General features: G+C 44.4%; 2 protein-coding genes across 9 annotated transcripts; one reads left to right on the plus strand and one right to left on the minus strand.

Moving 5' to 3' along the window:
• Nucleotides 1-123: 123 nt before the first annotated feature.
• hnrnpm (heterogeneous nuclear ribonucleoprotein M) lies at nt 124-7,898 on the minus strand. Of its 3 annotated transcripts, XM_003439975.5 has the most exons (16): nt 7,644-7,898; nt 6,420-6,601; nt 4,833-4,885; nt 4,129-4,136; nt 3,927-4,020; nt 3,565-3,831; nt 3,187-3,340; nt 3,038-3,087; nt 2,899-2,956; nt 2,340-2,447; nt 2,205-2,255; nt 2,045-2,110; nt 1,844-1,945; nt 1,145-1,749; nt 1,003-1,054; nt 124-916 (listed from the first exon to the last, which is right to left on the minus strand). In XM_003439975.5, exons 1-16 carry the CDS (start codon nt 7,733-7,735, stop codon nt 753-755), a joined length of 2,106 nt encoding a protein of 701 aa, XP_003440023.1. In that variant the 5' UTR covers nt 7,736-7,898; the 3' UTR covers nt 124-752. The 3 variants fall into 3 exon arrangements, with proteins under 3 accessions (XP_003440023.1, XP_005479235.1, XP_005479236.1); XM_005479178.4 differs by lacking the exon at nt 1,844-1,945 and having other exon boundaries at nt 7,644-7,897; XM_005479179.4 differs by lacking the exons at nt 4,833-4,885; nt 7,644-7,898 and having other exon boundaries at nt 6,420-6,554.
• Nucleotides 7,899-8,264: 366 nt separating this feature from the next.
• On the plus strand, nt 8,265-13,755 carry dmap1 (DNA methyltransferase 1 associated protein 1). Of its 6 annotated transcripts, none has more exons than XM_025902679.1 (11): nt 8,265-8,270; nt 8,958-9,055; nt 9,355-9,446; nt 9,653-9,848; nt 9,955-10,113; nt 10,217-10,384; nt 10,520-10,705; nt 11,101-11,172; nt 11,723-11,795; nt 12,217-12,560; nt 13,055-13,755. In XM_025902679.1, exons 2-11 carry the CDS (start codon nt 8,960-8,962, stop codon nt 13,112-13,114), a joined length of 1,446 nt encoding a protein of 481 aa, XP_025758464.1. In that variant the 5' UTR covers nt 8,265-8,270; nt 8,958-8,959; the 3' UTR covers nt 13,115-13,755. The 6 variants fall into 6 exon arrangements, with proteins under 6 accessions (XP_025758464.1, XP_025758463.1, XP_005479242.1 ...); XM_025902678.1 differs by lacking the exon at nt 8,265-8,270 and adding an exon at nt 8,277-8,288; XM_005479185.3 differs by lacking the exon at nt 8,265-8,270 and adding an exon at nt 8,533-8,626.
• Nucleotides 13,756-24,627: the final 10,872 nt, after the last annotated feature.

A 24,627-nucleotide genomic window follows, 5' to 3' on the forward strand; every position in this document is an offset into this window, starting at 1 on the left:
CCGCCCCCGATGTTTTCTGCCTCGTATTTACGAGACCAACTTTGACCCGCAGTCTCTCCTCACTATTTGGCTTATTAGCTTAAATGTTATGAAATGTACGATCAGTGCACGAGCACCACAAAGTGAAAGCTTTTCAAATATTGAGGTTTATTTTATCAAAACACCTTACAGAACAAAAGCAATGACAGGAAGCATGATAGGACAAAAAATAAAAAATTAAAAGTTGGTCTAAAAATTTCAACTGAAGCAAAAACAAACACTTTGACAATCAACATGTTACTAAAGCCCATTTCAGACATGCATTTAGTTTTATTTCTGTAACAGCATCTGAACGTGCTGGCCTCATGTCTGAATAATGACTTCTTAAAACTCAAGAAGGCAATAACAGCACAAGCTAATGTTTGAGTTATGTCTCCTGAGCTCACTAGAGAACCCCCTAAAGGAGAGTAACATGAACATTAGCCTCATATCTCAAATTCATTTCTGATCGGCAGTAAGATCTCTCAGACTGAGTGGTACTCGGACACATGGTGATCAGCCTGAATGAAGCTGTGAGGACCGTTAAAGTCAAATTTACCCATGTCAGAGTGATTTTAACATGTGACACATATCCCATGCCTGAAAAGGGCTAAAATAAAGAGTTTCACTGTTACATTTATCTAACATAGTACACTGGGGGAAGGGGCAGTTCAGAGGATACAGAGTGAGATCATGAACTAAAATAAATGTCAGATGCAACACGGACACCCAACTTATGCATTCCTGTCAATCCTAACATCAATTTCTCTTCCATTCAGGCGATAGCCGTTCATGGTCCGGCAGGCGCGCTCAGCAGTTTCGGGGTTGTCAAAGCGAACCACACCGCAGCCCTTGGACTTCCCGTTCTCCATCTTAATATCAGCATACTGGACCATTCCTAAAGGAGGAAGAACACGGATGTCCAAAATGACTAAAAATGCTGATTAACAGTGCTGATTTCATTTGATTTGATTTTAGTCTTACCGCATGCGTTGAAGGTATCCTTCAGCATCTTCCAGGTGAAGTCAAAAGGCAGCTGAAAGACAAAAATATACCCAAATTAATTTAAAGTACAGGTATACGTCTCCAGTCAATATGCCAAGCTAAACTGTGGATAAACACTTACATTCCTGACAAAGATCTGACATCCCTTCCTGACATTGCTTCCCCCGGCTCCAGGACCTCCAGCCCCAGCTCCTCCAAAGGAATTGCCGCCAAATCCACGCTCCAAGTCACCAGAACGGTCGAACTGACCACCAACACCTCCAGATCCCATCCGGTCAATTCCAGAGCTCATGCGGTCAAGGCCGCCAGATGGAAAACGGTCAAGTCCTCCGGCAGAGCCCATGCGGTCGAAGTTGCTCGCCATTCTGTCAATTCCGGTGTTGCCCATGCGATCCATTCCCATCGGAGAGCCAAAATCCATGCCGCCGCCACCGCCGCCACCACCCATGCGGTCCAAGCTAGATGGGCCCAAGCGGTCAAATCCAGATGGGCCGAGGCGATCCATGCCTGAACTCATACGATCTAGACCAGGTCCGAGCCTGTCCATACTGGGTCCCAGCCGATCCATCCCAGAGCCCATTCGGTCAAACCCAGAACCCATCCTATCTAGATCAGACACGCGATCCATCCTGTCCATCCCCATCCGATCCATTCCTCCCATGCGGTCCATGCTGGTTCCCATGCGGTCCATTCCAGAACCCATGCGGTCCATTCCCAGCGAGCTTCCTATAAAAGTGAGCAAACAGAAGAGAGAGAGAAAAACGCATGAGTGGAAGTAAGCATCAGTGTGGCTTTCAAACAGAATCCTGTAAATACTAACCCATTCCTCTTTCAAAGGAGTCTCCAAAATTATTGCGAGACATTCCCATTTCATTTCGCCCAAATTCCCTGTCAAAAGCACCACCAATCCCACGGTCCATCTCTGACAATGCAAGAGATGAAACCATTAGACATCCAGCAAAACGTGAAACTGTTCCACGCTTGCTCTGGAGTGCTGAGTGGGTTTTCAACACTTGCTTACCATTCATCCTGCCCATCCCTGAAGAACCAAAGCGGTCCATGTTCATTCCTCCAAAGTTGTCCATCCCTATAAACACAGAAGACATTAACATTAATATTACAGAAGGCACTTTTTTGGGGGGGAAAGACCAAATGTAGGTAGACTCAGTTTTACTACATACCTCCTCCTCCCATCCGGCCTCCCATGTTGGCGAAGCCCATTCCTTCCATACCTACAGGGACAGAGTGACAATGAGCCAGTCAGTGGATTAAAAATAAATGAATGTGTTTAGTTTTAAGAATCTGCAGTTGGATACCTCCAGGACCCATGTTGCCCATCCCTGCACCACCACCTCTGTTGAGCTGAGTAGCATCAATAGGCTGGCCCCCAGGTCCCAGTCCCAAGCCAATACCACTCAGGCCACCTGGTTCAGAGACAACAGGTTAAGTTTGAAGATAGTGTGCGTGTGTACACGAATTAATATAGTCAGTAGCATAAATACAGCTGACACTTTCAAAGGAAGCAGTAAACCAATGTCGACCTCCATGAAACAGAAAGGTCACATGACCCTCAGGGGCTGCTGGGAAACCACTGACATGAAGCATGAGCAGACAGAGCAGAGGAGATGGGCGATTTTAAGAAGTTTTGGGATATAATTTAACACAGTTACTGGGTTTCTCTCTCCCCCGTTTAACAAAAACTATGGCAGCATGAACCAAAGTGGTCTTCAATGCAGCAAGTGAACTCACGTGAATGAGACAAATATTTCATCTTATTTAACAAACTTGATTATAAAAAAACTGCACTTTAACCGACATGAATATTTTAAACTCTCAAAACCTTTTATACTAGAACAAGGCTCGATGTATACTTACGGGGAAGGGCAGCTGCTCTGTCCGGTGGTCCAAAATCTTTAGGAAGAGATTTCTCATCCTGTAAAAAAGGCAAAGGCATTCTAACTATACTCATCATCATCATGCCATAGAGCTCTAATGTACAGTAAAGGCAACATACCAGTTTGACGTGCATCGTCCTGTTAAACAGGAGCTGTCCATTGAACATTGCTTTGAAATCATTAAGGAAAACACGTGCACACACACCTTGAAACCAATAATGAAGATTCAATGGCTACCATAGAAATGTTGAATTTTTCAAAAGGATACAGACAGCCTGGACTGCTTCGATGGGCAGATCAAATGTTACGGTGCCCATGCCTCGACTTTTCCCGTCCTTGTCCTCCAGAATGTCCGCCCTCACCACCATGCCCGCCATACTGAACACCTCCTTCAGCTTCTTCCAGCCCACTTTGTAGTCAAGCTGTAGGTACAAGAAACCGTTTCAGACAGTTAATTAGACAAGATTAAAGTTATAATGCAAATTATTTTTTTGCAGGATTAGTTTGGATTTCTCTTTAAAAAAAACAAAACAAAAAACAATCATGCAAGTAAAAACCCAATTTCTTGGCCTCTTTAATAAGGCACAGTTCCATATATTCAGTATTTGTATACAGATTGAAAAACTGATAAATCTGTAAGGCTTACATTAGCCACAAAGACAGTGCTGCCAATTCTGCCAGCCTGGAGACCATGGATGATCTCATTGGGGATGTTCGGGTTATTCAAAAGGCTCGGAGGAATGTTGACCATGGGGCCATTTGGTCCAGGACCCATACGATCCATTCCGCCCATTCCACCCATTCCTCCCATGCCTCCCATTCCCCCCATGCCACCCATTCCGCCGTGACCTCCTGGAGGGCCTCCACCTTGGGCCTTGTTGATCTCCCGCTGGCAAATCACACCATCAGGGTCCTTACAAAGAAGCACAAAGTAATGAGTCGGCCAAATACACAAGTACAACTTTTGTCTGTTCAGTGCGTCTGACAGCTTCCCCCTCTGGAACCTACCTCTTTCACTTTGAGGGGCCGACCGTTGAGGTTGTGCTTGTTGACCTTCTCCACCGCTTTCTTCATCAATTCTTCTGTCCTGAACTCAACAACACTGACAAAAATACATTTCCAGTGAGAATTTAAGTGTCTAAAACACTGGTGCATGTCTCACGTGCAGTTTGTACCATTTGCTTTTGACGACAAGTTAAAGTATACTTACGCACAACCCTTTGTTGATTGAAGTCATCAGAACAGGTCAAATCAAAGGGTAGAGAAAATATTTCATATTAGTTAAAGTGATTGTAACACTGGACATATTTGACATGTCAAAATAAACAATCTCATGCAATTAAAAGTTCATCATCATACACAAGCCTACAGCCTTGGTCACATCTGTGCTTCCAAAATAACACTACATTGTTAAGATCTTTTTAAGCCAAGCCAGTAACACAATACAGGCAAATATATTCAATATAGAGTTTTTCCCCCAGCATCCTAAAGGCAGACAGTGACAGAGGATTCCCAACTACTAAGATATTAGAGTTTTCCAGCAGTTCTATGGAATGAGTTTTATTTATCAACCATCTAGCAGCCTTGCTACGACCTCTTGCAGACTACGACCCATTAGATCATAAGGAGCAAATCCCACAACCACAGGGACATTATCAGCTACTGCAATCCCACAGGATTGCCTACAAAGGAGCTGAAGTCCTGTTATAAGATCATCAACCCTTCGATGGCCTCGAATCAATGCCACAGACAACTTCGAATGAAACATGCCTCCGGCACGTCACCGTGTCACACACACTCCACCAGGTTTGTATCTGAACAATTCCCAACATAGTAAATAAGGAAACCAAAGCTGACAAACACAGGTTTGTCTAGGCTTATTCGTGTGTTTTATTTGTATGTATTTGCACTTACCCTGGATTTGCCTTCTGCGTCCATTAAGTGTTCCACGTACGTTACCTCACCCACTACAAATCAGATTCCAGAGACGACACACACCAAGGGGAGAGAAGCCGAGAGAACAATGGGGGTTTAGAGCAGAAACAAGTAGGGCGGCCGGTGACAGTGAGCTCAGCCAGTCCTGAGCCTTCCCCCCAGCACCTCATTCAGCACAATCTGGTACAGGTCTACAAAAAGCAAGCTTGGACTTTTCTTTTGTCTTTATTTAATTAATTGAGACTTCTTAGCCCGTCCTTGTTAAAGTTCTCCCAAAACACCAAACGCAGTAGACTGAGGACAACAACTGTTGGACTGGCCAACAGCCTTTCAAGTTGGATATGATGCCGCAAACACCACCTCTTCTACCTGAAGATAATTGACCAAATAATTTCAAGTTGGCAAAGCCTCCTTAATACCTCAGCCACTTTCATGTCAAACCTCAGCAAACTTTGTCAACGGTTTTAACCCTCAGTCCATCAGCTGAGCTAGACACCTACCCATAATCGTAATGAAGAAGAACTTTTGGATGAGAAGCTTCTCTAACTGCCAACCTGATCATGGACTGGACCTGATCCTGAAATGCACGATCGTAATTTGGATTCAGCGTCGACCACAGCCACGCCTTTGTTCCAGGTCATGTCTGCTCAACAAATGGACATTGATGACCAAACCTCTAGAGACAAGGACAGTGCACAAGAAGCTGCTTCGTTTTGTAGACCTGTACCCCAAATAAATCCGCAGCACAAAGCTGTGCTTGGTACAACATGAAGATCTGCCGAGAAAAACATTTGCTTGTCAAGGTCACACCTAAAAAAGAAAATGCAATTTAACTCCACAGTCAGTTGTCATGAAACAAATACTACTTGGACCTTCTGAAAAAGCATTGTACCCTTCTTAACACATGCTCAAATAGGTGCCAGTTAAACACATTACTCCATAGCTACACAACATTTTTAACACTTTAATTGACTTATAAATAATCCTTACTCACATCCAAATTTACTGCATCACAAATTTAATATTAAATTTCTCCAAGTTGACCACAAGTTAATAAATCTTAAGTGTGTAAGTTTTACTGTTAATTACAAATTTCAACTGAAAGCAACCCATTCCATGTTTCTAGACCCCCCCCCCCAAAAAAATCACTATACTGTAACAAAGAACTGTATTATTAATGCATTTCTTGGGGGAGGAACCACATCATTATCCCATTCATGATCACAAACCATTGGACTTTCGAGTTAGTGGACTTCCTTTGCACATTTACAACCTCCACTTCACAAAAACTCAAGATTTTAGTCATCTTAATGGAGACTGAAAATTCAAACATCCAGGTTCACCACGCTTGTACACGTCTGCAGCGACTCCTTAGCTGACAGACAAATTAAAAAAAGGGGACCTTGTCCACAACGTTTGTTCCAAGTGACTCCAGCATGGTCTCAGACAACACTGTACAACTCCCCAGAGCTCTTCAAAGCTGCAGTGGTCAAACAAAATGACCCCGTATCCTGATTTGATCTTTTATCATGTGAAACGAGTCAATCCCTAATCCTGATACCTTACCTTTCTCTTTCATCAGATCTTTGAGGGCTTGCCACTTCACATCATATGGGATGTTGCTGACGAAAACGCGGTATCTTTTGTTTGCGTTTCCATAGGGCTCATAGCGACCACCTCCACCTCTCTTCTGGGGCCTTTCCTTCCTGCTGGCATTGGACTCATTCTTGCCTTTTCCATTCATTTCCCTGCAACATGTAAAGTTCACAAAACTTTCTAAGCATACTTTAAAAAACTTTTAGAAGACTTGCCAAACTGTATTGCACTGCCCTGTCCATCATCTCCCCCATTTTTGCTTCGTTTAGATCCATCTATCTTACTTTTAAATATTTTATTATATTGTATTTTTTTGTACTTTAATTAGCTATAGTTTACGTATTTATGCCAATTGTTATGTTTGTTGTGTTTAACTTCTTGTAACTACTGTAACAAAACATTTTCCAAAATCTGGAACAAAAAGATACCTCATGTCAGTGGTTCCCAAAGTAGGGAGCGCCCCCTGTGGGGGAGGTCTGTTATTTGGTAGGTGGTAGTTTATTTTATTGCAACCGTAATTTATTGCAGTTTACTTTTGTTTGTTTATTTGTTTACAAAAGGTTTGAGGTGTTATATAAACTGCAGTGGAGTTTGAAAATAAAACATGTGTGTGTGGTTGGAGGATGTGTTTTTGGGTGGGAGCAAGATTTCCTTGTAAAACAAAGGACGGCCTAGCAAAAAAAAAGTTTGGAAACCACTGCCTCAGAAAAGTGAATTTCAATGCTAAATGCTAATGCTATCTGCAGACACACAATGGTTAACTAGCAGCCTGCTATCTGCAATTCAGCCGCATGGCTAGGCCTCTCCTTGGATAAAGCGGGCCTGTGCTATATTAAACTGCTTTAAGAAATGCCAAAAAGCCGCAATAGCGACCGGATATAAAGTGAAATGTGTCCACTTTCTGTTGCAACAAAGCAATAGCTCCATGTACTTCTAATCCTATCATTTATCCAGCAATATATAACGCAGGGCTGCATTCGGTAAATAGACGGGCCCCAAATGCAAGCCGTCTAAGCTAGAAAAACACGTATAGAACTTATTTAAAACACACCGGGGCTACTAGTTTACAATTATTGGAATGTTTTATATTATTAAAGACTCGCCGCTGTAAAGAAATTTATCGCTGTATAAGAAAACAAATTAGGCCAACTAGCTAATAAGTCGCAACAAAGGAACCTCGATGAATGGACTTACCCCTGCTGCGAAGTCGGCTGCTGCTGCGGCGGCGTCGACAACTGCTGCTGGCCTGCTTGCTCTGTGGTAGTTTCTGCCTGCTCGTTAGACATTTTCTTACGCAAATGAGTGCCTTGTAAACGGAAATTGCACTAGAAAATTTGATATTAGGGATTCTTGCGCTTCGAAAGAGAAACTCAAAAGCACATATACTGAATTAGTACAACACCCCTCTCTGCTACGCCAACGGAGGAAAATGGCGGAAAGAAGGAGGAGGCATGAGTTTAAACGAGAGGGTCTTCTTCTTCCTTATATTATTTATCGGCGGTTGGAAAACAGCAAAATGGTACATTACCGCCACCAACCGGTGAGGAGTGTGGACCGAAATGTAAAAAAACCCAAATCCTCCCAAACAAATTAGTCTGCCTTAAAAACCCAAAATATGGCCTGATAACTTTCACTTCTCGAGTTCTTACGAAATAAATCAACCAAGTCCAGTTTCACTTTCATATCACCAAGCTCTTCGATCAATTGTCTTCATTCAATGAAAGGGTCTACTTCCGGTATTTTCTTTTAAAACTAAGGACATCGCGGCACGTACATTGATTTTCAGAATAATGTGTAAGCGTACATAAAATTTGATGAACGGTAAAATAAGAAGCAAAGGTTTATATGTTTTCAAAGAAACGTGACAAACAGGTCCTTCATGTTTGAAGCGTTACTATTTTTATTATGGCATCGCAGTTTTATGCTCTACAATTATTTTTAAAATATTTTTAAAAATGTGCTGGGCATGGTTTGAAGAATTTGTATTATTTTTTTCCGTTGTAAAATATTGCAATGATTGTATTGGTATTTTTTAAACTCTACTGTCGTTTACATTATTTAACAATGTAAACATAATAAAGCTGAATTCAAGTTGTTATGCCCGCCAGACCTCACGGGGGCGATAATTAACAGGCAATCCGTGTAGTCACAACGACGTGAGCGGGGACGGAAGGAGTGTTGGTTTTGTGCTAATTGCTCTCTTTGCCTTAACAACTATCTTCTGAATGTTCATTATAAATGGCCCTGTAATGTTTACATATTGTAGTGAAGTACGCAGTAATATTAGGATTATAAACTCTTACGAACTCTTTATATTGCTGTTTGCGGTTCTGAGACCTAAGCGTTGCTACCGAAATGGTAACGTTAGCATTAGCGCTTAGCTAGGAGTGTATAGTCGTTTCGTTACCACATGCACAGAAAGAATGAGTGCGCGTGAATTAATTCGTGTTATTTAACTTTGATAGGTTTTTCAAAACGTTAAATAGCTAAACAGTTAATCTCATACAGCCATGGCTACCGGTGCTGATGTCAGGGATATTCTTGAGTTGACCGGAGGGGATAATGATGGTCCCATCACCAAGAAAGACCTCATCAACTCAGACAAGGTGAGACTGAGTTATTCATGTTTGTCTTATAGTGAGATGGATGTTTGTGTTTTGTATTGTATACGATAATTCTAACGATGTCTGTCCCAGGATTTAAGTAACACTGGTGTAAATTTGCCAGCACCTTCAATGAATTTCACCAGCTGTTGGGTTCATAACATGCAGTTATAATGATGTACTTGTGTACTTACAGCTCAAAGCTTTTGCCAGGGAGAGAAATTGAAGAGATGTGTATTGTAATTGTTTGAGCACAAATATTTTTGCAGTTGAATAACGAATGTCTGCATCTTCTGCCTCAGAAAAAATCCAAGAAAGCAACAGAAACCCTGACCTTCAAGAGACCAGAGGGAATGCACAGAGAGGTCTACGCTCTGCTTTATTCAGATAAGAAGTATGCTTCCTTTTTCAATATTAGTCAGTTCATCTGAAATGCATAAAGGCCTTTTTAATGTTTGCTGTTCAGGAATTTCAAAACTATTTCTTTGCATTTGGAAGGAATGTAAAGTGTTTTGTAAAGAACTTTGCATTTCTGTGTTTCTTTATTTTACGATAACAATAATAATAATAAAGAATTGTTTTTTTTCTGTTTATCCATAGGGATGCACCCCCCCTGCTGCCTAGTGACACCACTCAAGGTTATAGGACAGTCAAAGCCAAGTTAGGCTGTAAAAAGGTTCGTCCCTGGAAGTGGATGCCCTTCACAAATCCAGCACGCAGAGACGGGGCCATATTCCACCACTGGAGACGTGTGGCAGAAGAGGGCAAGGACTACCCTTTTGCTCGCTTTAACAAGGTAGGGAAAACCCTCGTCTGCTTATGTAGTACAGGCAAGAAGGACATGTGGCTGCAGCTACCTGTCCTTTCATTATTCATCCTTGTTCACTGTTTCACCTCTATAGACAGTGCAGGTGCCAGTGTACTCGGAGCAAGAGTACCAAATGCATCTCCACGACGATGGCTGGACTAAAGCAGAGACAGACCACCTGTTTGACCTTTGCAAGCGTTTTGACTTGCGCTTCATCGTTGTCCATGACCGATATGATCACCAGCAATACAGAGTAAGTGCTTAGTGCCCCATCTATAGATAATGGATTTAAAAAATACAGTAAGGTGGATTTAAAGCACATATGTTTTAAATTTAAAAACTTTTTTTTTTTTCAGAAACGCTCTGTGGAGGACCTGAAAGAACGATATTATAGCATTTGTGGTAAGCTGACCAAGGTCCGCGCAGCATCAGGGACAGAACCCAAAATCTACATCTTTGATGCTGGCCATGAAAGGCGCCGTAAAGAGCAACTGGAAAAGCTGTTCAATCGCACACCTGAACAGGTTTGTGATTTTGCATTTTGACCTGTATCTATGTGCAGGTGTATAAACACATTCTTTTTGTGGAAAAAAAGAAGAAAAAGATTTTTCACAGCCTTTCAAATGTGAAAGACTGCATTTCTCTGTTTTTCCCTGCAGGTGGCAGAAGAGGAGTATCTCATTCAGGAGCTAAGGAAAATTGAGACTAGGAAGAAAGAGCGTGAGAAGAAAGCCCAGGATCTGCAAAAACTCATTAAGGCAGCTGACACAACTACAGAGTTGAGACGAGCTGAAAAGAGGGTTTCTAAGAAGAAGCTTCCACAAAAAAGGGAAACAGAAAAACCGGTATGATATGATTTGACTTAAGAAGAGCAAAGTAAAGCACATGATGACTGTTGGTAACACAGGAAGTCAAATAAAAGCAACAATGGGGGAGAATTTTAATAATAATGGACACGGTGCAGCTGCCGTCCTCATTTTGCACTAAATTAATTGTTGCTTAGTTTTGTCTCAGTAGTGTTTTGGTCATTTCTTTATTGTGATGGGACACGTGTGTCTCTAATAACCTGAACCGATCTTCTCTCAGTATAAGTAAGTAATACTAATATAAGTAACAGTCTTAACATTTAAAACCCAGTTTGGTCCATAATAATGCCTCTGATGGTGACATTTCAGACGTATCCAAACTTCAAAGCTGACTCACAGTTTGTGTCTCACCATTTATATTTTTTTTTGTTTAGGCTGTTCCAGAGACGGCAGGCATCAAATTCCCTGACTTCAAATCAGCGGGCGTCACACTGCGCAGTCAGAGGGTGAGTAAAGCTCCATCCTGTTCTCTTATGAAATGACAATATTATTAAGTAGTCCTATAAAATTTTAGTCACTCTTTGGGAATTGATGTAAAAACAAAAAGTAAAAATGTGAAATTCTTTAAAATAGCAAGTTTTTGTTTGTCCAACTCTTAATTTCAAGATACTGATTTGTGAGAAACTAGAGTTTCTGACTTTAGTAGCTATTTCTCTTATCACTGTGATAATTAATTCTATTACTGACTAGCTAATATCTGTAAAACCAAGCACGGGGACTCTTATTCATCTTCAAGACTGATGAGGAGCTGCCGCTCTCTATGGAAAATACATTTGCACAGCTAAAGGAGTGGAGTGCCCCCATAGCTAATCAGTCAGATAGAGTTCAGTGGATAAAGACATTTTGATCTGGCCCGCTGAAGTGCATTTCATACGAATTAAAAGCCCCGAGGTGGAGCTGTTTATCCTAATGTCCTGGTACCTTAAATCACACTTGTGTGTGGGGGTGTGTGTGTGTGGGTGTGCATTTTTCTCTGCGTGTTTGTGTGTTATTAAGATGAAACTGCCAAGCTCCGTAGGCCAGAAGAAGATCAAGGCCATTGAGCAGATCCTGATAGAGCAAGGAGTGGGTGAGGATGACTAAACTTTAGCAATTTGTTAACATTTCCCAGTTTCACAGTCTTAACTCTTCTTTGCGACAGAGTTTAGTTTCAGTACTGAAGGAAATAAAAGGATTATGTAACCTTTTAACTTGCTTTTGAATAGCAACCATTGCACAGATGCTATAAATAAGTTTGAGTTTAGTTGAACACACAGGAAGTTTTTTACTTGACTTTATATTTGTTTGCAGCATCTCAGGTGCTCACTTCACGTTACAGTTGACAGTAATGCAACAACACTTTGTAACATGTAACCACTTTAGCTAAACAGACTCGTAAGGCTTTACATGTCACGACTGTTCATGTGTAGACTGTACACACCATCAGCTAAATAAATGTGTTGAAGTGCTTAAATCACACTTTAGTCTTCCCTCTTTGTGCCCTTCTGTAGATCTTAACCCCATGCCCACTGAGGAGATTGTGCAGATGTTCAATGAGCTTCGTAGTGACCTGGTGCTGCTGTATGAATTGAAGCAGGCCCACAGCAACTGCGAGTATGAGCAGCAGATGCTGCGTCATCGCTACGAGGCCCTGCTGAAGGCCGGCGGGTGCGTGGGAACTGTAGGAGCCGGTCCAGTCATTGCATCGCAGGGTGGGGAAATCAACGCCACCAACAGCACTACAGCATCCACCCCAGGGGCTGAATCTCAGTCCTGGCTCAATGCAGATGACATTAAGGTGGAAGCCAAGGAGCAGATCATCGATGTTGTTGGAGCACCGCTTACCCCCAACTCGGTATGTTTGTGCAACTCGGAAACAAACTTTTCCAAACCGTTATCATTGTGTAATAAGTGTGTAATCATTTTCATACTGTTTTGTACTTATTTTTATACTGTATTATTAATGGGTGAGCAACCAATGAAGAATCCAGCACTTGTTATTGCAGCAGTCACTCCTCCTGGTTGTTTTTTTGTATCTGTGTTGAAAAGAGTCGAATCTGTTCAGATGCTGTGAACCTGCTCACAGCCTCATAATAAAGTTCTCCGGTGGTAGAAAAGAACAGTAGAGACTAATGACTGTCTTCACCCTCCTGAGGCAAACAGTGGGTGTTAGCAGGGGTGAGCACAGCATGAGTGGGTCATACAGGGGAATAACTGACAACACAAGAAGAGAAATCATTGGACTTTTCTCCATTGTAGGCATTTTGGATTGTTATTCATTAAGTGGTAGTAGGAGTTGGTGAACTGTGGAAAAGCCCACTGTGACTGTCGTGTATTTGTACATTGCAGCGCAAGCGGAGAGAATCGGCGTCCAGCTCGTCCTCAGTGAAGAAGGTGAAGAAGCCTTGATGGGAGCGGCAGCTTTTACACATGGAAGCGAAGCGACAGTGTTACTCATTCAGATCACAGTGGAGATGGCCACGAGTGAACCAGAGAGACACAACAGAGCTGGACACCATGTTGTTGTCTATTTACGTACACTCATTGCTAACAACACACACACACACCTTTTCACCTACTAACGAGGCCTTTCGAACCCCTCCCATCGGGCCTGCTCAGCATCGCTGTGACAAAGGCAGCGACTGAGTGACATTTCATTCCATTACTGCTCGTCTCCCTGCCTCCACCAGTGCTTGGCCTTAGATGAGGCAAGATCAACTGTAAATTGCCCGGCTGAGCTAATCGGGACACGGGGAAGAAGGTGGGAATGACTGCGTAATTGAAATGAATTGGAATGAAAGAACGGGGTTGGGGAATGGATGTCGAGCCGCAGTGCTCGTTTGACCCGTGTGAGGGTTTTTGTTTGTTTCGTGCCGTAGTGTTTACTGGAAACGTGTTTTGTGTTAACCTGTAGTGCCGGCTCTGTCTCGACCTCGCTTCCATCTGCTGCCCAGTTTTTTCATGTTGGACTAGCGGGACTGATTTATGTTCTCAGGTGACCTTGGAGATGCTTTAGTCAACGATTCAATAAATGTCCGTTTCTTTTCTTACATCGAGGTGTGCGTGTTTATACCACAGAAGTTTGCCTTTCACATTTCAAAGGGCCGTCACTCTCACAGATTTCAGAGATCTGCACTTGGGGGTAATTAGTGTTGAATACACATTTGTTGGGGAAATCGTAGGGTCACGACATTCTTACCTTACCTGTCATCCAAGTTAAGTGACAACTAATGACTTCATTAATATGATAATTAAGCAGTGATCATTCTTAGGTTGGCATAGCCGCTAAAACTTCATTAGGTTTCCTCCTCATAATATTGCTAATTGCATGTCAATTATGTCGTTTAGCCCACTTAGACATTAATTTCTATGCAAATTTTGAATACGTTTGCCAAGAATAGGGGGGGCGCTTTGATCTGGGTGTACATGGGTGTACATCACCTTTATAGCCTTTATATTTTTTAAATTGAATATATAAGTCTCTGCAGCCTGCACACAAATATCAGATGTCTGTCTGCCTTTTGGGTTCCAACCTGCAAAACAAAGCACATCATGCATGCATAGTTTTTGAGTTATTATTAAAGTATTCAAATATGAATTTATCTGCAGGAGAAACTGACCCCAAAGCAAAGAAAGCATTTGATCTTTTTAAATTCTTGATCTTCTGCAGCTTCCCACACCTTTCCCAACAGTCAGAGGTGGAAACATTTGATATTACAGCTACTTGAAATGATCAAAACGCTGCAATTGATCAAATCTTTACTTCCAGCTCTAATTAGCATTGCTACGGTTTCCGGAGTCGAACCATTCACAAACTGCAGCGCGTTTGATTGAGAGAGAGGAAGAGTGAGAGAAGCCAAGTAAACATGGCTAAAATGGATTCTCTGTGTCTATATTTCATGTTGAAAATTGGCTCATAAATCCAGCGGTTTGATCTATGGAGCCCGTTGTTGCTTGAAAAAACCTCCGTAAATGTGTAATTTCTCCCTTGACAGAACACAGCCGAAAGGCTATCTTTCTTTCGCCTCCTCCTCCCCTCTCTCCCTCGCTCCCCTTCTTCTGTCTTTCATTCTCACTCCCTCTCTCCCAGCCTGCTGTTGGATTAATGCTCTGCTCTCTTCTCTCTCTCCTTTCATGCTCCTCTGATATCTTCTTTTCATCGCTGCTCTTGCATTTATCAAAACTCGGGCCTCTTTATATCTGAGGCCACCTTCAGTTATACGGCAGGTATCGTTTAAGACTGGCGTGGAGAACGCGAAGCTATTCTAAATTGAAAATAGGCGAGCAGAGGCGTCGACGACCACGTGTGCAGCCCCCCCCATCCAACTCTGACCACCGTGGACTCCATCCGTGCGACAGTATACGTCCTGCAATGCTGATGTGAAAAGCATGAGGCAGAACCGCGCTGGAGAGCGTCTTATAATGTGGTCGTGATGGCACTGAGATGGGATCTCTTTATCAAGGCCCGGCTGAGGCTTTAATCACGGCCTAAGAGGTGTGCTGGCTTTTTATCATAATTGAACTGCATCCGGGCTAATCGCCGACATACGTCACTGTCGAGGGGGAGCTCAGCTCCAGCGGCAGGCGAAGGTGGTGGTGATTGAACGCACAGTTAAGAGAGAAGATGTGTACTGAGGGACGTGTGGCAGGAAGAGGCAGGTAATAGCACAAGTGATAGAACGCTGTTCAAATGCATCACGCCTGGAGGTAATCGCTGATGTGACAATGATTAGATTGTGGATGCCTCCTTTCTGTGGCACAGTGCTTTATACCCATCATGCCACATGCAATCACTGATTACTACATGTGTACATTAGTAGTGTGAGGACAAGCTCTGAATTATTCCCTAAACTCTGGATTTTGCCTCATCTACATCATTAACAAATGTCCACAGCAGACTTTCACCTCCGTGCCCCTCACTCATGTTTCTCACTTTCACCTTCTCCACTATTTAGGTCACCTTGAGGGAGAAAACTTTTAATCATTGTTCCACATCAAATTCACCTGTGCCCTCTGGGACACTGAGCCGCAACAAAGAGGAGGGAAGTTGGAACTGCTAGTTGGAAAATAAAGTGCCCACAGGGCTGGACAGTAGAAGTCATTTCCACTGGATTTTTTTGCTAGTGGGGGGAAGGCCTGCTGCAACACAAACCCAATCACTTGTGCTAAGCAGTGCTTACAGCTAGGCATTAACCCCACTGTCCACTCTCCACATTAAAGCCCCGGGGAGGAAGAAGAAAGAAGAGTGGAGTGGAGCAGAGCAGGGAGTGGGACTGTTCCCCGGCACAGTGATCCTTTTGGGAACATCTCGAGTCAGGTGGTGCAGTCCGTCAAGGTGTCCTACCTTGAAATGAAAGAACGGGGCTGTGTATTGATGTGCTTGGAAATGTCATTTCTTGTCATGATATAAAGACAAATGTGAAAGAGGTTGTGCTTCAGCAGTAAAATCAGAAGCTGTGCTGGTCCCCAAATCCCAAATGTGAGAACTGTAACATCACAACCTTCAATCTGCAAAGACAAAGTACTCACATTAGCAGAAATGCGCTCATGTGTTTGAGCATCAGTGTGTGAGGTACACAAATTCAATTCGATTCAGTCATAGGTTAGTACAGAGCTGAGGGTGGAACCCAGTTTTCTTCTCCCTGAAGCTTTGTCACAGGGACCAATCACACGTTGGACTTCAAATGGTTAAATTCAAGTGAAAATTTGATCTTTTTTGTTCAAATTAACAATGAACAGCAAAGTTAGAAAGGCTCCATAAGGAATATCACCTCTGTGTGTGTAGTGATAGCAACCATGTGGACCATGTGAGAAATGTCACCATCACTAAAGCTCTGACTCCTTTTCTTTGTAAATGTCATGTGACCTCAAATATTAAGTGACATGTTTCCAATTTACCTTTTCAACACTTGAAAAGATGGACGAGGGGGATATAGAGGGGGGAATGGGTGTATAACTGCACAACACTGTTTATAAAACACAAAGATGTCTGTGGTGTGGAACACTTTGGGCTTCAGCTTCCATGTGGTTGCTTTGCTGTTTTTTATAGTCTATCATGGCGCACATAATAAAGAGGAGGACACATGGCAGGCTGGGAGACTGAGGCTCATTCAGCACAGTGTGCAGTGATTGCATGCTGACTATAAACAAGGCCAGGCCGGACAGATCAGCTCCACTCTGTTCTTCCATCAGCCTCCAGAAACAAATCGGTTTGATTTGATTTGTCAGTGAGAGATAGAGACGACTCTGAACAATATGTGACAGAGTTACCTTGACAAAGCAGCGCAGCGAATGCCTTTCTCCCTCTCTTTACCTGCACAAGCGCAATTCTAACAAAGAAGGGAAAAAAAATCCAATTTGCCATGCGGATCCACAGCTGTCACGGTGGGGGAATTAAACATTACCCATAACTCACTGGGGTGCTGAGCAGGTCAGCGGATGGCGGGGATTGTAACATCACTCTGGGGTGCAATAACAAAGGATTTTAACCTCTGACTCCTTTGCTATGGCTGCTAGTAGAACATCCTCATGAACAACAAGAGCTTTTGCTTTTCTGGTTAATCTCTGGTGGGATTGACTCAACACACACCTTGGCGCTCGCTGCACAAAATTCGCTGCAACACAAACAGGAAGACGTGCGCAAATGTCGCCATAAACACAACCATTTCTTTTTCCACCCTGCTGGATCCTGGCGCCGTTCCTGTGATGCTCCATAGGGGGTTGCAGGGATACTGTAGGTGCTAATGTCCCAGTGTCATCACCCACGCAGGATTCCTAGCCTCCTTGCCTGGCTGGCCCGCCACCACCAGCGCCTCAATTACCTGACTGACGTTTCATTAGCGCCTGCAGCTGATCCCGTGGCTGAGAGGCAGTGGGGCGCAGAGGAGCACGGAGCGAGTGAGAGAGGCGGAGGGGAAAAGGAGGCTTCAATGCGTTATATTCTCATGCGCTGTCAGTGTCACAGCTTTGAGTACAGCCACACAGCCACTCATTACATTGCAGTCATTTAGTACATGCTCTTATTGAGATGGACCGTGTATACTGAAATAGAGCTGGCGGGTTTTATCCGGTGACACCAGTTCTGAGCTGACATCCGTAAACCTGCCGTGGATTGTTGGAGCAACCGAGAAGCGTGCGAGCCTGCAGGTGTGTGCGCGCGCGCATGTGATACAGGATATCAGCAGCAGCTCAAGGTGTCTATGAGACAAATCAATCCGGTGCAGTGTACTGATCAGAAGTTTATCTCTTCTCGTGTTGCTCTGTGCGTATGGATACACAATACGCATGTGTGGTGCGCATCCTGCGCAGATACCTCCGTTTGTGTGTGCTGTGTGTGGCCTTTCCATCCTCGGGGTTAGTGCAGGCCATGTCAGAGATGATCCAGGGCGGAGCTGAGGGGGCTTAGTGAGACCCCCGGCCTGAGCCTCTCCACACAGCCCACGCTTGGCTAGGCTCTCCTTCCCATTTGTCATCCTGTGCCAGTAAGACCCCCGGAGAGATTAGGGCAGAGCAGAGAGACTGGAGGAGTAGCAGGAATAAGAGGATCAGTTAAGCTATAAACACAGACAAGTTTGTGTCTCTCACCCACTCTGGCACAGTGACAGTTTGTAATGGCTGTCAAAAGTTCGCTCTGTGCCGTACATCTTCCTTTAAGGGACACTGCAGCGCCTGAGTGTCCCGCACCTAGCGTGGGCAAACACAACAGGTACAGGAAGTTCTCTCCGAGAGAACAAAAGCGGCTCAAGCCTGACATTAAACAGAGGCGCTAACTGCATCGACCCGCACTGACCCGAGCTAATGAACCGTTGCCGTGTGCAGGAAAGGAAATGCTGCGGTTTGCCTATAATTAAAATTCTGTGGCACAAAGACCATTAGTCAAATCCAGAGAGCTCCTTCATTTCCATATTTTTGAATATTCTACTTAATTATGCAAAGGGATCGGGGAGGTAGATGAGAAGTTTTAAGAAAGCCTCATAAAGTCCTTATTAAGAGCAGAGGGGATTAATGACAGTTAATATGAGGGCAATCAAACATTTAATGCAAAGGCCCTCCTGCAGGCAAACAGTATTTAAATGAGTCAATTAGACATTCATTATCTACAAGCCTATAAGTGGAGTCAGATCTGCATAAATGTTGGTGCACAGAATCACTCCTCTCTAAAAAGGAACTAATGAAATATTAAAAAAGTTAACAAGTTAGACATGGAAAATGTACAAATATTGATTGCTAGAGGGCTGGTTACATGTTGTCATCAAATCAGGGGAGAATGCGCGATATCTATTGGAGATTGTCTCATAAATCATAATTATTGAGTTAGCATGATCTCTCCTCCCAATTAGCCATGTAGCATTGTTGAAGCAGGGTGAGAGAGAGGAAAAGGCAAGTCCACTCTAAAATCCCATCAAATCCTGCAAATTAATATGTCCAGGTTTAGCCTAAGTGCCCCGTTCTCATGCTAACAAACCGCCTTAAAACAAGTATATACGATAAACATACATATTCTGCAGAGGATGACTTGAATAATGTGCCAAACTATGCAGATATATCACTGTCAGGACTTCTGCCTCCTCCTCCTGCTCCTCCATTCCTTCTTTCTTTCCCTCTCTCCATGTCTGCCTCCGCTCTTGTCAGTTGCCCCAGCACACAATTACTGTGTGTGATTGCTATCAGGCGGGACGGTCGGGGAGGCTCCCAAATTAGGGCCTAAATAGGATTTCCTACATGGCGAAGGGCACAGGCCTGGACATGGTAATGAAAGCCTATACATCACAATCAGACCGACAATCCTATTCATACTGCAACACATTACTCTCACTCCTCATAATTATAGAGGGGTGACAGACGGGCCTGTGAGGCACGGTAGAGGAGGAGGCGGAGGGAGGGGTTTGCCGGTGAGGTGGCTAAGCAAGTGTCACAGTTTGTGAGTGGCTTCTTCTCTGCACTCCTGTGATCTCCAGATACTTTGAGTGACCAGATTAGGTGGAGGAGTCCACTGGGTTTAATTCTGCATAGTTCCAGTATCTGACCCTTATATGGATCCATGTAATTACACACACACGTGCAAAAAAAGGGGGTCCTAAATTGGGCATTTTCCCCCTGTGGAAAGGTTGTTCCACGAAGACACACTGACCACATGTTCCATCAGGCTGACTGACACGGGCACAAACACACTCCCTCGCTCCGAGGGATGTGATGAGATGTGAGGGGGACAGCTTTGCGATCAATACCATGAGCAGGAATCAGCGATGGGGAGAATAAGACAATGGCCTATCAGATTGAGGTTGACTTCTCCTTGTATGTTCGGCAGGCCTGTGACAATAGATTGGCCCAGAAATCCGATGGCACTCAGCGAAAGAGAAAAAAATGAGGAGACAGATGAAAAGAAAGATTGCTAATGCTCTCCAAGCAGGCATTTTAATCTGTGACAGAGGAGGGATTTGGTGAAAGCCATTATCACACAGCAGCCCCCCCCCCCCTTCTCTTCTCGCCCCTTTCTTTTCTGATAAGGCAGCCTTATCAGACTGCTTTGGGGGAGACCACGTACTTGTGTGTGTGTGTGTATGCATCCACACCTTTGCATGTGTTTGTGCTGCAAAATGGGATATTCCAAATGCGATTCATTGGATTCAAGAAGCCCATCATCTCAGTCAAACGGTAAGCATTGCAAAGTGGATTCAGATCACAATAACCCAGTTCACTAAAGGCAGGAACATGCAATGCAGAGAGGCAAGTAAGGTGCATTGTTGCATGTGTTCATCGCTGAGGCCTGAGGGAAGAAGACAACTCAATTTTGTTTGCATGGGGGTTTGCTCCTGTTTTTTGCATGCACGCATCTCTCATCTTATAACTGCAGAGATTAGGCCAGGAAGGTGTCTTCATGAAAGGGACACTGACTGCTGTGCATAGTTCAGCTAAGGCCTTGGCCCTAAGGCCAAACTATAAAAGCTGCCTGTCACACACCCATGCCCTACTTGGATTGTGAATTTAAAGAATATATGCTTGAGTGCAACCTTTGGAAGGACTCCCTCCTTGTCACATCTATCTGGACAAAGTGATAAGTGTGTGCGTGCATGCATGAGTGCTTGCATGCATACATTTCTGTGTTTGTGTGTGTGTTGCACAGCAGTCTTTACGCACCTCGTGTCACCCCTTTGTGTCTCCTCAATGCAGTGTCCCTTCTGTGATCAGGACAATCCATCAGGCCCTGCTGCTCATTAATCACCAGACACACACACACACACACACACACACACACACACACACACACACACACACACACACACACACACACACACACACACACACACACACACCTCTGGGATCAGGGCAGGCAGTGAAGAACAGTAGGCTTGGAGCACTAACACCTGCACCACAGAGAGCGAGTAAGCACAACATGAAATGACCTCAGAGAACCTCCAGAGACACATCTGCACCTGGAGGATCTTTGTTCCTGTTTTAATGGCAACTTTTCTTCTTCTTTTTTTAAATTTATTTTATTTTATTTTAATTTCATTGCATTTACACTTTTAAAAGTATCTAAAGCATAACTTAGTTTAGTGTGTTGTATCACACACCCATGCCCTGCTTGGATTGTTAGCATTGTAGGGGTTTGAATTGAGTCTGGGGGCTTTCTGTGTGGAGTCTGCACTCCAGATTCTCCCCACAGTCCACAGACATGTGTGGGGTTACCATATCTGGTGATTCTAAATTGACCTGAGGTGTGAACGTGAGAATGAATGGTTTTCCTGCGACAGTCTGGCATACTGTCCAGGGTGTACTGAGCCACTCGCCCTGTGACCCTGAGCTGGATGGATGGATTTTAGCTCTCACATTATTGGTGCTTGACAAACACACGGGGTGTCAAGCTCAGCGTCTCCACCTTTTAGTTTGATTGTTTTGTCTTTACTCAAGAACTATTTTCACACATAAACTCCAGACAGTGTTCGGAGAAATTGGTCATGACACAGTCTGACGTTAGGCTTTCTCACATCTTCTTCCTACCAGGACAAAAAAAGCATTTCCTGACCCAACCATCTACCCCAACCTCCTTCTTAGATGAGCCCAGTGGTTCTAGAATCACATCAGCCCGTCCCTCCGGTGCTTCCACAGGAAACAAGTCATCATTTCTAAAGCTCTGAAATTATGGCAGTCATGTAGCTCTCCATACATTTCTTCTGGAGAAACTTCAGTACGAGTTGGTCACCACTAGACCCAAAAGCTTCTTTGCCTCTGCAGTTTGCCTCACATCTCCCCACACGGCCTTTTACTATGGATCATCAGATCAGATCTGAGCAGCCCTCCATAGAACCAGCCTACTGGCTAATTCACTATTGATCCTGGCCCATAGAGCAATTTCCACTCGTGTTTGGTTTGGGACTACAGTTTCGGTCACGCTCCGTCTCTCCCTTAGGGGCCAGGGAGGAGCCCCTGCCACTCTCTTATCAGACAGAAAGCACACACACAAAGACTGCGTGGGATGGAGAGGGATGCGGAGTGCGAGGCGAGAGGGGAGCGCTGCTTGCTTGTAGAGAAAGAGAGGGAGGTCATTAGTGGATGGTGAAGAGTTTGAGAGAAGGCAGCTCCGCTCTGGCTTTGTGTGAGGCTGCAGTGTGTTACGTGGTCACATGACTCTGTGGCTACCACAGATTCCTTCAGTCCAGATGCTTGTGCTTGTGTTAAGAATCACAACCACAGAGACAGTGGGGGGAAATCTCTACTTCACTCTTCCATGCAAAGCACAGGCTGTTTATTTCAGAAGGTCATCAGCACTGGCTCTGAGCTGGTGACAAGGTGATGTGACTGGGCACATTCATTAGGGTTGTGCCACTAAGCAAATGTGTGTTGAACTGGGCCACTGACAGACAGACGCACTCCCCTCATGCTGCGAGCCAGTCTCCTGCACGTACACAACCGGGGGGTGGGGGGTGCTCCACAGATCAAATGCCTCACGCTCCTCTTATACCTTCCTCTATCTACTCACCTCTCACTCTCTATTGCTGCTGTCTCTACATCTCTTCTAACTTTCCCCGCCACCCCCAAATACACCTTTTCTCCTCTTTATCTACCCACCTCTCACTCTCCATCCACGTGTCCTTTCCCTCTCACTTTTCCTATACCTGTCCCTCAAGCCTCCCCCCCTCTGGTTCCCCTCTGTCTCTCTTTTTCTTTCTCCCAGTAACAGCATTCCCTGGACTAATTGCAATTCTGTCAGAAGGTAAATGCTTTGTGACCAATCGCTGACAGTCACGCCAGCCAGCAGCCCGGGCTGCCGCTGACAGTCATTGTGGGGCAGACGGGACAGCCTCGGCAGCGCTGGCAGTAAGTGTATATGGATGTGGCCTCTCAGCTGAATAGTGAGACTCCAGCTGTCTGCTATTGTGTGACACTCCCATTACCCCACCACAGAAAAAGGTAGACAGCCACAGAACAGCTGGATAATGCACTGTCTGACTGACGACACACTCTACCTCTCACACACTCACTCTCACCTTGTCTCCAGGCCTATGACAACGTCGACTTGATACTGTCAGGTCTGGAGCCAGCCGGTGTGATATGTCAGCGCTCGCATTGCTGGCTCCTGACGTTCAATATTAGAGCAAACGTAAAGGTGGCTGGGTCAGGAGAGAGTGGGAACTGATGATGAATGATGGATTAGAGGAGATGTGGGGGGAAAACAGTTGTATTTTTATGCTGAATTGCAGCACCGGTTGTGCCCACATCTTCCCAGTTACAACCAATGAAAACACAAAATGTTATTTTGCTATGAAACCGTGCACGATACGTTCTCAGGGAGGGACATTTAAATGTAGGATTAGCCTTACCAACAGCTCAGCTAATTAAAGCAGGCTGTTGACAGTTGTCAACATGACCCTTTGCACGATGGTCCCCTGGGGGTCCTGTTAGCATGCTAATGCTAATCCCCAGTGACGGGGGACAGGGCAGGGCTGTCCCCTGCAGCCTCTGCTGTTGTGACCACAGGATGTGTCAGGACAGGCACGATGATGTGCTAACATGGAGACGTCCCCATGTGCATGTCACACATCTGTAATTAGAAAAGAGGCAGCGGGAGAGCTGGAGGGGACAGTTGTTGTGGGACCACTTGATCTCTGGTCTCGACGCAGCTAAAGAAAAGAGCAATCTGTGCCTAAAACTGGCTCCTAAAAGAGCAACAAGCTTTACTGAGACGGTTTGCTTGAAGTAAGCCCAAGAAAAGTGGAAAAGAAAAGCACAGGGCAACAGAAAATACTCCCACAGCCGAGGGAGGGTTATGAGTGAGATTTCCTACACCTGTCTGTCTATCTCGCTCTCTCTTCTCCTTTCCAAGGGAAGGTCAAGGACACATGCATATTCATGGAGGAGCCTGGCACAGGATCGATGGCTTTTAATTGTTTTCTCTTGGTTGGTGGAGGGACGTGCCAGTGTCTATTGATCTGTTTGAGCAGAGGCCACTCACAGAGCACGACTGAGAGACCTTTTCCTGACTGAACGCACAATACACTGTGTGTGCGCGTGTGTGTGTGTGAGCACACAATACACTGTGTGTGTGTGTGTGTGAGCAGCTGGGGCTGAGGACGGTGTGGTGATTACGATTTTCATGCACAAAACCACAGGCTGCGTGAAAGTGCCTCCAGGGCCTTAGAGGTACACGGAGAGGTGGAACAGACCAGGAGAACATGTATGAACATCTGTCCCACAGCTCTAGAAGAAGCTACTTACATTACTGAACATTACAGGATCATAGCTGTTTTTCGAGGGTATGAAATGAGGGAGAGTGAAACATCCATGGCAGGTCATCATGTCGTTCTTAACCGTGTTTTAGTGATGCTAATGACTAAAACACTCTGCTCCACAGAGGTGAATGCTGTGCTTTTTCATTCTTACATTATATTAAAAAGCAGTTACTTACTAGAATTTTAATTTAA

The sequence above is a fragment of the Oreochromis niloticus genome, linkage group LG23, assembly GCF_001858045.2.
Source record: "Oreochromis niloticus isolate F11D_XX linkage group LG23, O_niloticus_UMD_NMBU, whole genome shotgun sequence".
Classification (NCBI taxonomy): Eukaryota; Metazoa; Chordata; class Actinopteri; order Cichliformes; family Cichlidae; genus Oreochromis; species Oreochromis niloticus.

Excerpts from the sequence above, each read along its gene's own strand:
- hnrnpm (XM_003439975.5), bottom strand. The coding sequence starts at position 7,735 with ATGTCTAACGAGCAGGCAGAAACTACCACAGAGCAAGCAGGCCAGCAG. Across the intron at positions 2,957-3,037 it reads GGACGATGCACGTCAAACTG|GATGAGAAATCTCTTCCTAA; the intron begins GTATGTTGCCTT and ends CCTTTTTTACAG. Across the intron at positions 2,256-2,339 it reads GGGCAACATGGGTCCTGGAG|GTATGGAAGGAATGGGCTTC; the intron begins GTATCCAACTGC and ends CTGTCCCTGTAG.
- dmap1 (XM_005479180.4), top strand. The coding sequence starts at position 8,675 with ATGTTCATTATAAATGGCCCTGTAATGTTTACATATTGTAGTGAAGTA. Across the intron at positions 8,808-8,957 it reads TAAGCGTTGCTACCGAAATG|CCATGGCTACCGGTGCTGAT; the intron begins GTAACGTTAGCA and ends AATCTCATACAG. Across the intron at positions 10,114-10,216 it reads ATGATCACCAGCAATACAGA|AAACGCTCTGTGGAGGACCT; the intron begins GTAAGTGCTTAG and ends TTTTTTTTTCAG.